Source organism: Hypanus sabinus (assembly GCF_030144855.1).
Source record: "Hypanus sabinus isolate sHypSab1 chromosome X2 unlocalized genomic scaffold, sHypSab1.hap1 SUPER_X2_unloc_23, whole genome shotgun sequence".
NCBI classification, from domain to species: Eukaryota; Metazoa; Chordata; class Chondrichthyes; order Myliobatiformes; family Dasyatidae; genus Hypanus; species Hypanus sabinus.
Genome location: NW_026778994.1, coordinates 80,439 through 91,011, shown reverse-complemented (window position 1 = coordinate 91,011; position 10,573 = coordinate 80,439). Strand labels below are relative to the sequence as shown.

General features: G+C 48.9%; 1 protein-coding gene across 1 annotated transcript; it reads left to right on the top strand.

The window, feature by feature from the left end:
- On the top strand, positions 1–2,424 carry LOC132385807 (zinc finger protein 420-like; the record flags this gene model as incomplete). The annotated part of the gene is made up of 1 exon (XM_059958028.1): positions 1–2,424. A coding segment is annotated over one exon (1,683 nt), but the record flags the coding sequence as incomplete, so codon positions are not given.
- Positions 2,425–10,573: the final 8,149 nt, after the last annotated feature.

Sequence of the window (10,573 nt, the reverse complement as noted above, 5' to 3'; positions counted from 1 at the left end):
TTCACCTGCTCAGAATGTGGAAAGGAGTTCACTTCATCATCTCAACTGAGGGTACATCGGCGAGTTCACACTGGGGAGAGGCCGTTCACCTGCTCTGAATGTGGAGAGGCATTCACTCGGTCATCTCACCTACTGAGACACCAGCTGGTTCACACTGGGGAGAGGCCGCTCACCTGCTCAGACTGTGGGAAGGAGTTCACTTCATCATCTCAACTGAAGGTACATCGGCGAGTTCACACTGGGGAGAGGCTGTTCACCTGCTCAGACTGTGGGAAGGAGTTCACTTCGTCATCTCAACTGAGGGTACATCGGCGAGTTCACACTGGGGAGAGGCCGTTCACCTGCTCAGAATGTGGAGAGGCATTCACTCGGTCATCTCACCTACTGAGACACCAGCTGGTTCACACTGGGGAGAAACCGTTCAGCTGCTCAGAATGTGGGAAGCGATTCACTCGGTCATCTCACCTACTGAGACACCAGCTGGTTCACACTGGGGAGAAACCGTTCACCTGCTCAGAATGTGGGAAGGCATTCACTCGGTCATCTCAACTACAGGAACATCAGCAAACTCACACTGGGGAGAAACCGTTCAGCTGCTCAGAATGTGGGAAGGGATTCACTCGGTCAACTGACCTGAAGGTACATCAGCAAGTTCATTCTGGGGTGAGTCCGTTCACCTGCTCTGAATGTGGGAAAGGTTTCATGCACTCATCCAAACTACGGAGACACTTGCTGGTTCACACTGAGGAGAGGCCATTCACCTGCTCTGAGTGTGGGAAGGGATTCACTCAGTCATCCAAACTACAGACACACTGGCTGGTTCACACTGGGGAGAAACCGTTTGCCTGCTCGGTATGTGAGAAGGGATTCACACGGTCATCTCAACTGAAGGAACATCAGCGAGTTCACACTGGGGAGAAACCGTTCACCTGCTCAGACTGTGGGAAGGAGTTCGCTCGTGCAGCTCAGCTGAGCGTCCATCAACGATTTCACACCGGGGAGAAACCGTTCAGCTGCTCTGAATGTGGGAAGAGATTCACTCTGTCATCTGACTTGAAAGTACATCAGCGAGTTCACACTGGGGAGAGGCCATTCACCTGCTCGCACTGTGGGAAGCGATTCATTCGGTCATCTCAACTGAACACACATCAGTGCTTTCACACTGGGGAGAAACCGTTCATTTGCTCAGACTGTGGGAAAAGATTCACTCTGTCATTTCGCCTACTGAGGCACCAGTTAGTTCACACTGGGGAGAAACCGTTCATCTGCTCAGACTGTGGAAAGGAGTTCGCTCGATCATCTGGCTTGAAAATACATCAGCGAGTTCACACTGGGGAGAGGCCGTTCACCTGCTCAGACTGTGGAAAGGAGTTTGCTGGGTCATCGGATTTGAAAATACATCTGCGAGTTCACATTGGGGAGAGGCCGTTCACCTGCTCTGTGTGTGGGAAGGGATTCACTCACTCATCCACCCTACAGAGACACCAGCTGGTTCACACTGGGGAGAGGCCATTCACTTGTTCTGAATGTGGGAAGGGATTCACTCAGTCATCCAACCTTTTGTCACACCAGCGAATCCACACTGGGGAGAGGCCGTTCATCTGCTCAGATTGTGGGAAGGCATTCGCTCACTCATCCACCCTTTTGTCACACCAGCGAATCCACACTGGGGAGAGGCCCTGAATGTGGGAAGGGATTCACTCGGTCATCCAAGCTACAGAGACACCAGTTAGTTCATACTGGGGAGAAACCATTCACTTTCTCAGATTGTGGGAAGGGATTCACTTAGTCATCTGACTTGAAGCTACATCAGCGAGTTCACACTGGGGACAGACCGTCAGACTATAAGACTTAAGACCAGAATAAGGCTGTTTACCCCATCGAGTCTGTTCTGTCATTTTATCATGGCTGATCCAAATTTGCTCTCCACTCCAATCTCCTGTCTTGTCCCTGTATCACTTCATGCCCGGATCAATCAAGATTCTATCCACCTCTGCCCTAAATGTACATAAAGAATTGGCCTCTACAGCTGTCTGTGGCACGGAATTCCCCAGATTCACCACTCTCAGTCTGTTCTCTGTCATCTCCGTTCTAAAAGGACACCCCTCTATTCTGAAGCTCTGTTCCCTGGTCGCAGACTCTTCCACCACAGGAAGCATCCTTTCCACATCCACTCTATCAAGCCCTTCCACAGTTTGATAAGTTTCCATGAGGTCAGCCCTAATTCCTCTGCTGATCCAGGCTCAGGCCCATTGAACGCTCTTCATATGACAATCCATTCAATCCTGGAATCTGTTTTTGTGAACATACTCTGAACCTTCTCCAGTTTCGGCACATCGTTTCCAAGATCAGGGGCCCAGACCTGTCCTCCGAGTGTGGCCTCACCAGTGATGACCAAATTCCCAAATTACATCCTCGCTGATATATTGTAGATCTCTCGAAATGAATGCTGACGTTGCATTTGCCTTCCACACCACAGACTCGACCTGCAAATTAACCTTCAGGGAATCCTGAACATGGACTCCCCATGACCCTTTGCACCTCAGTTGTTCGGTATTTTCTGTCCATTTCGAAGAAGTTAACACTTTCATTTCTTCTACCAAAATGCATGAACATACACTTCCCGGCACTGTATCCCATCTGCTGTTTTTTTTTCCCATTCTCTAAATCTATCTCAGTCCTTCTGCACCCTCTCTACCGAAAACTACCTGCCCCTCCTCATGTCTTCATATCATCTGCAAACCTTGTAACAAAGCCAGCAATTCTGTCTTCCAAACTATTGGAATATTACAAAAATCACCAGTCCGAACACAGAGCCCTGAGGAACACCACTAGTGACTGGCAGCCAACCAGAGATGGCTCCCTTTATTCCCAGTCTTTGCCTCCTACCATTCAGCTTGTCATGGTCCAGTCCATGACGTCTGCGTTCTGGTTCACGGTCCGGTCCGTGGACTCTGGACTCCGGGTCTTCTGGCTGTCCATTGTTTCATTGTTTAATCACAGGCACTGATTCTCAAATTGGGGCTGGAATATCAGTGGCCCTGGGTTCGACTGTAGGTTCGGGTTGGTCTTGTCAGTATCCTGTCCTCGCCACTGTGGGGTAGGTCAGGCCGTCTTTCCCATTGCCCTGCGGTTGATTCTGTCCCTCCCTGTCCTCGCCTCCGTTGGGTAAGACAGGCCGGCTTTGCCGTTACCCTTCCCTGGACTGTTCCCTTCCCTTCCCTTACATCCCTTCCCCTTCTTTCAGCAACCCACTCCTGAAGCCTTGCCTGCAACCTCGCCTGTGTCATCGCCTGAATCACCATCAAGTTTAACCGCTAGAGTGAGACTGGAGCCTTGTCATGCCAACAGAAGGAACTGTTTATCGATGAGCTTGGAACTGTCTCTTTGTGTCCCCGTGTTTAGTGTCCGTGTATGAGTCCCGACCCTACGTCCTGTCCCCAAGGAGGGGTCCTGACTCTATGTAAAGCCCCGGACCTACGTCCTGTCCCTAAGGAGGGGTCCTGACTCTATGTAAAGCCCCGGCCCTACGTCCTGTCCCCAAGGAGGGGTCCTGACTCTATGTAAAGCCCCGGCCCTACGTCCTTTCCCCAAGGAGGGTTCCTGACTCTATGTAAAGCCCCGGCCCTACGTCCAGTCCCCAAGGAGGGGTCCTGACTCTATGTAAAGCCCCGGCCCTACGTCCTGTCCCCAAGGAGGGGTCCTGACTCTATGTAAAGCCCCGGCCCTACGTGCTGTCTCCAAGGAGGGGTCCTGACTTTATGTAAAGCCCCGGCCCTACGTCCTGTCCCCAAGGAGGGGTCCTGACTCTATGTAAAGCCCCGGCCCTACGTCCTTTCCCCAAGGAGGGTTCCTGACTCTATGTAAAGCCCCGGCCCTACGTCCTTTCCCCAAGGAGGGTTCCTGACTCTATGTAAAGCCCCGGCCCTACGTCCAGTCCCCAAGGAGGGGTCCTGACTCTATGTAAAGCCCCGGCCCTACGTCCTGTCCCCAAGGAGGGGTCCTGACTCTATGTAAAGCCCCGGCCCTACGTGCTGTCTCCAAGGAGGGGTCCTGACTTTATGTAAAGCCCCGGCCCTACGTCCTGTCCCCAAGGAGGGGTCCTGACTATGTAAAGCCCCGGCCCTACGTCCTGTCCCCATGGAGGGGTCCTGACTCTGTGTAAAGCCCCGGCCCTACGTCCTATCCCCAAGGAGGGGTCCTGACTCTGTGTTCTGTGTTCCTCTGCTTGAGTCCAAGGCTCAGTAGGAAGACTGTTTGCTGCTACTCGAGTGGACTGTTGTTGTTTGTCGTTCCGTGTCCCAAGTCCAGTCCAAGTCTCAGGCTTCGAGTCAAGTCCAGTCCGGGTCAAAGTCTCCAAGGAGGTTTCCACTCCATGTTCGAGGCTCCGAGGAGGTTCCCAGTCCTGTTACCTTGCCACGTCCAGTCCTCGTCTGGATCCGGAGTCCGAGCCCGAGTCAAGACCCAGGATCCGGGTCCCTGTCCAATCTCTGGCTCGGAATCCTTGTCCAGGTTCCTCGTTCCCAGTTCTTAGTTCCTCGTCCAGGCCTCACCTTCCTACCCTTGTCCTAGCCAATGCCTAGTCTTGTCCAGTGTCGTTTCTTCCCCACTTCTTGCTTGATACACCTAGTCCTCCCCCTAGCACTTCAGTGTCTGTGTCTTGCATTTGGGTCTGTTCCCAACGCCCACCTTATGGCACAGCCACTGTTTAACCCATGCTGGAGTCTCCACTGTAATACCGTGGGTTTATTCAACAGCCTAGTGTGGTGCACCTTGTCAAAGGCCTTCTGAAAATCCAAGTATACAACATCTATTTCTTCATTCGTGTTGCTTTTCCAGCACGAGTTTCACTTGAGGAAACAAATTCTCCTTTGTCGATCCTGCTTGTGGTTCTTCCAAGAATGCCAACAGATTTGTCAGGCAAGATATTCCCTTCAGGAAACTTTGCTGATTTTGAGACATAGGAGGCTCGAAGAAAAATAGAGGGCGATGGGTAACCCTAGGTAATTTCTGAGGTAAGGGCATGTTTGTCACTGCTTTGTGGGCTGAACGGCCTGTATTGTGCTGTAGGTTTTCTATGATTCAATGGCATATGGTCTTCAGTCAAGGATTAAAGGCAGAGCCTCGCAGCAGTTTTTTTTTTCCGTTGGACCTTTGAGCCGCGGCTAGTCAGCATTTGGGTTTGCTCAGCAAGAACTGAAAGTTGGGCAGGAGCGAGTGGAGCGGTCAGTGTCAGAGTGAATAGAGTCGGAGTGGAGATTTTGAGGCTTCAGCTGTCAGTGATAGGAGCCTTCAGTCAGAGAAGGTATAATTAAGCTGAAGGTAGAGATTTTTTTGCCCCCTTCTTTTCAGTTGCTTAGTGAGAACAGCAGAGATTACAGACGGGGTAGCAGATAGCTCCTCTGGTGGGGTGTGGGAAGCAGGGACACTTCCATCTTCTAACAAGGCACGGAACAGGCACTCTGACTGACCATCAAATTCTCGGACTGTATTCCTGTCTGTGTGAGATTGGGCTGTTTCTGACTTCAATCAATCTATGACTTGGCTCAATTTGTCCTTTGACATTATTTCAAGTTCTGGTCATGATGCACAAGACGACAAAGATAACATTTTACTACATGTACGATCCTGGAGATTTACTAATTACTTGGATTGCCCCCCCACCCCCCCCCCCATCTGCTGATTGACAGTGATGAACCCATCGATGGCAATGCCAATGAATATATAGTGGAGGGCAGTGGTTATTCTCATTGGAGTGCGGCACCTTTGTGATCTGAAAGCCAGAAGTCACTTGTCGTCGAGGCAAAGGTGTTTCATATCGTTATCAACCCAGAGTGAACTGAATCTGACGGAAGGTTTTATTTCCATACAGCACGAATTGACATTTTCACTAGTTCAACGGACTCGGAGTCCGCAGCGGTTGGAGCATTTTCATTGTGTGCTGCATCTGCGAGGCTGAGTCGGGCGGCGCTGTGGAAGTATAGCGGAGGTATTCCCTTCTGCCGCCTGCGTGGGATGGCAAGGCTGTCGGGACCCTGAGGACTTGTGGAAACTGTGTGCTGGTTTCTTTTCGAATTTATAGTCTTTTAACATCTTTGGACTATTTTAACTGTGCCCATGGTCTGTTTTTTTTAATCAATTATGCTATTGTTTGCTCTGTTGTAAATATATGTTGTAATTATGTGGTTTTGTGCAGGTCTTGTATCTTTAGGTTTTTGGTCTTGTTTTGTCTGGTGATTTGGAGCTACTTTCCGGGGAACGTGCTAAGATCTGAGCGCGATATTAATAAGCAGCATCCTCTCCGGACTCTGGATTGGGGATTGCCAAACGTTACGTGGATTTTCTGGTGTAGTTTGTTCTGTAATGTGCTTTTGTGATATCTCACAAAACGTTGTCTCATTTTTAACTGCATTGCATTTGTGGTTTCTAAATGACAATAAACTGAATCTGAATCTAAATGGAAGGTAAACTCTTTAACTGAGATAAACTGGTAACTATATTTTTGTTCAGAGTTCATAATCCTCGAATTTATATAGCTGGAGCTCGGTAGTGTTTGGGAGATACATTCGCTCACACTTCCTTCGACTGTACGAGGCAACACTGGTACCAACGGCCATGGCTGCCTCTTTACCCAGAAGCCCTCACGTAGAGAAACCTCCCTGTCCGCCATCGAAAGATCCAGGAATGCGCATGCGCCGCAAAACTGGCGGCGGCGTCGCCCACGAGTCGAAAGCTCTCTGGGGCCGGGTACGGATCATGGGGCTCAGAGAGAGGGAGAGGACCAGGACTGTCGTGGGGTGCAGCACTAGTGTGGCTGGAAATCACAGTAATTGTACTTTGGTCGCGTTTCAGACGCCGGTGAATAAGTTCACCCGGAGTTTGCTCTTACCTGCGTCCGTTAGTTCAGCGCCTCTCGTCTACTTAGCGCATGCGCGATATTCGGGAATCGGCCGCACCGACCACGCATGCGCATTGGTTTATGGTGTGACTCTGCAGATACGGAAACCCAAAGCAACACAGACAACATGCTGGAGGAACCCGGGGTCAGGCAGCGACTATGGAGAGGAGTGAACAGTCGGCGTTTCAGACAGAGAGCCTTCTTCAGGACTGGACAGGAAGAGAGGGATTCAGAATGTGGGGGGAGACGAGGTGATAGGTGAAAACGGGAGAGGGGGAGGAGTAAAGTCAAGAGTTGTGAAGCTGATTGGTGAAAGATATAGGGCTGGGGAATAATAATAATAATAATAATAATAACAATAGTAACCATTGATCCTGTGGGAAATTTTTCGTTACAGTAGCATTATTTTAAATCACACTTAGCAGTGTGCAGACTCTGCTAAAAATAAAGCAGAGAATAATATTATACACAATGATACTGTATCAATGAGCAATAATAATGTATAAAGCAATATTGCAGAATCTATTGAACTATGATCTGTCGCAGAAAGGTGCATTGAAATGACTTTATTCCTCACATCATTCACAAAATGTTTACGTTATGCCTCCGTCGAAATGTGCCATGTGCAATCATAGTAATTTATAATAAACAGAGCAGTCAGCGTAACGTAGAATTACACTCAAATCAGTGTGAGTTAAGCAGTCTGATGGCATAGTGGAAGAAGCTGTCCTGGAGCCTGTTGGTCCTGGCTTTTATACTGCGGTAGCGTTGCCCGGATGGTAGCAGCTGGAATAGATCTTGATTGTAGTGACTCGGGTGCCCCATGATCCTGCGGACCCTTTTTATCCGCCTGTCTTTGTAAATTTCCTGAATCATGAGAAGTTCACACCTACAGATGCGCTGGGCTGTCCACACCACTCTCTGCAGAATCCTTCGATTAAGGGAGGTAAAGTTAAACATAAAAAATTAAAGGGACTTCTGAATCCTCGTGTAGGATTCCCTGAAGGATAATTTGCAGGTTGAGTCGATGTTGAGGAAGTTCTCTGTGATGTTGACATTCACTTCGAGAGGAAAAGCAAGGACGCATTGGTGAGGCTTTACAAAGAGGCCTCACGTGGAGCATTGTGAGCAGTTTCCGGCCCCATGTCTAAGAAAAGATGTGCTGACATCGGAAGGGGCATAAAGAAGCCACAGGAATTTGAACAGGACCCCACTAAGTCTTTTGACGGGATATTAACCGTCTGGACTTCAACGTCCTCTCTCCAATTCCAGCCTCACTCCGTCTGAACGTTGGACTCTCCACCCCCACTTCACTGATCCTAAACTCACCATCAAACCTGCAGATAGCGGAGGTGCTGTAGTAGTCTGTCGGACTGACCCCTTCCTTGCAGAGGCCCATCGCCAACTCTCAGACACCTCCTCCTACTTACCCCTCGAACTGGACCCCAGTAAGGAACACCAGGACATCGTCTCCCACACCATCACCAACCATCTTGACTCTGGGGATCTCCCAGCACCACCACCAACCTCATACAGTAGCTGAGCCTGCTGTTCACTCTGCTGCCCCACGACTGTGCTGCAACACACAGATCGAACCACGTCATCAAGTTCACCGATGACACAACCGTGGTGGGTCTCATCAGCAAGAACAACGAGTCAGCTTACAGAGAGGAGGTGCAGCGGCTAACGGACTGGTGCAGAGCCAACAACCTGCCTCTGAATGTGAGCAAAGCGAAAGAGATGGATGTTGTCTTCAGGAGGGCACGGAGCGACCACTCCCCGCTGAGCATCGACGGCTCCTCAGAGGAGATCGTTAAGAGCACCAAATTTCTTGACGGAGAATCTCACCTGGACCCTCAACAGCAGTTCCAAAGCAAAGAAAGCCCAGCAGCGTCTCTGCTTTCTCCGGATGCTGAGGAAAGTCCATCACCACCCCCCCCCCCAATCCTCATCATATTCTACAGAAGTTGTATTGATAGCATCACGAGCAGCTGCATCACTGCCTGGTTCGGCAATTGCACCATCTTGGATCGCAAGACCCGGCAGCGGATAGTGAGGTCAGCTGAGAAGATCATCGGGGTCTCTCTTCCCGTCATTACAGACATTTATACTACACACTGCATCCGCAAAGCAAACAGCATTATGAAGGACCCCATGCACCCCTCATACAAACTCTTCTCCTTCCTGCCGTCTGGGAAAAGGCTCCGAAGCATTTGGGCTCTCACGACCAGACTATGTAACAGTTTCTTCCCTCAAGCTATCAGACTCCTCAATAGCCAGAGCCTGGACTGACCCCTTGCCCTACTGTCCTGTTTATTATTTATTGTAATGCCTGCACTGTAAACTGTCCTGGGTAGGTAATGGTAAGGAGTGAAAGTGAGCTTTGTAGGCAAGAGAGTGGGGAGGGCGGAGGGACAGAAATGGATGGGTATGTAGTGGGAGGTGCCTCATCTCATCTTGCCTTGATGACGGATGCTGCTTTTCCTTTTGCTAAGGCAGACGTTGATGGACTTTCGATCGGTCAGGGCATGAAAGGATAAGCGGCGAAGGCAGGAAAATGGGGCTGGGAGGAATAATGGATTTACCATGACGAAGCGGCAGAGCAGTTTTGATGGGCCAAATGGCGTAATTCTGCTTCTTATGGTCCAAGAGCAGCCTCTCATTCAATGAGAGCAAGAGCAATGAGCTGGTTCTGGACTTTGGAGGAGGAAACAGGAACCCATGAGGCAATCCTCATCGGGGCTCAAAGGTGGAGACGTTCAGCAACTTTAAATTCCACAGTGTGAACATTTCAGAGGATCTGTCCCGAGCCCGGGACACAAGTGCAATTACAAGAAAGCAGGAACTCTCTGTCCTCAGTAGTACGGCCCAGCACATCATAGTGGATGTGGCCCAGCACATCACAGGTAAAACTCTGCTCACGACTGAGCACATCTCTGTGGAGTGCTGTCGCAGGAAATCAGCATCCATCATCAAGGACCCCCACCACCCAGGCCATGCTCTCTTCTCAATGCTGCCATCAGGAAGAAGGTGCATGAGTCTCAGGAGCATCAACCCCAGGTTCAGGAACAGTTATTACACTCAACCAACGGGTCCTGCTTTCTTTTTACAATATTTTTATTCAGAAGAAAAAAAAAGATTTACAGAGTGCAACACATAGATACATCTCATCATAACTTGTGTACATTCATATATTGTAATAATATTGATCAAGATGTTATAGCATAACACATAAAGGTATAGCACTCGGTAATCAAAAATTTAAAGACAGATCAAATCATAAAATAAATATATATATATATAAAAAGTCAACCCCCTACCAACTACCAAAGAGAAAAGCTGATGGATGACAATGGATTAGAAAAAAAAACATATTCACTTAAGAAGAGAAGATAAAAATATACATCAAAGTCTGTGCACTGTTAAACTTTATAAATTGGAAACGTTATTTAGGAAAGGTCCCAAAATATCATAAAAAGATTGTTTCGAATTTAAGACTGAGCAGCGGATCTTTTCTAAATTTAAATACGACATAATATTACGTAGCCTTTGAAGATGTGTAGGACGGGTAGACTCCTTCCATTTAAGCAAGATTGCTCTTCTTGCTAAAAGAGAGGTAAAAACTAAAACCTGTAGGTTAGGAGTATTTAAAGTTATGTCTTCATTTGCAATAAT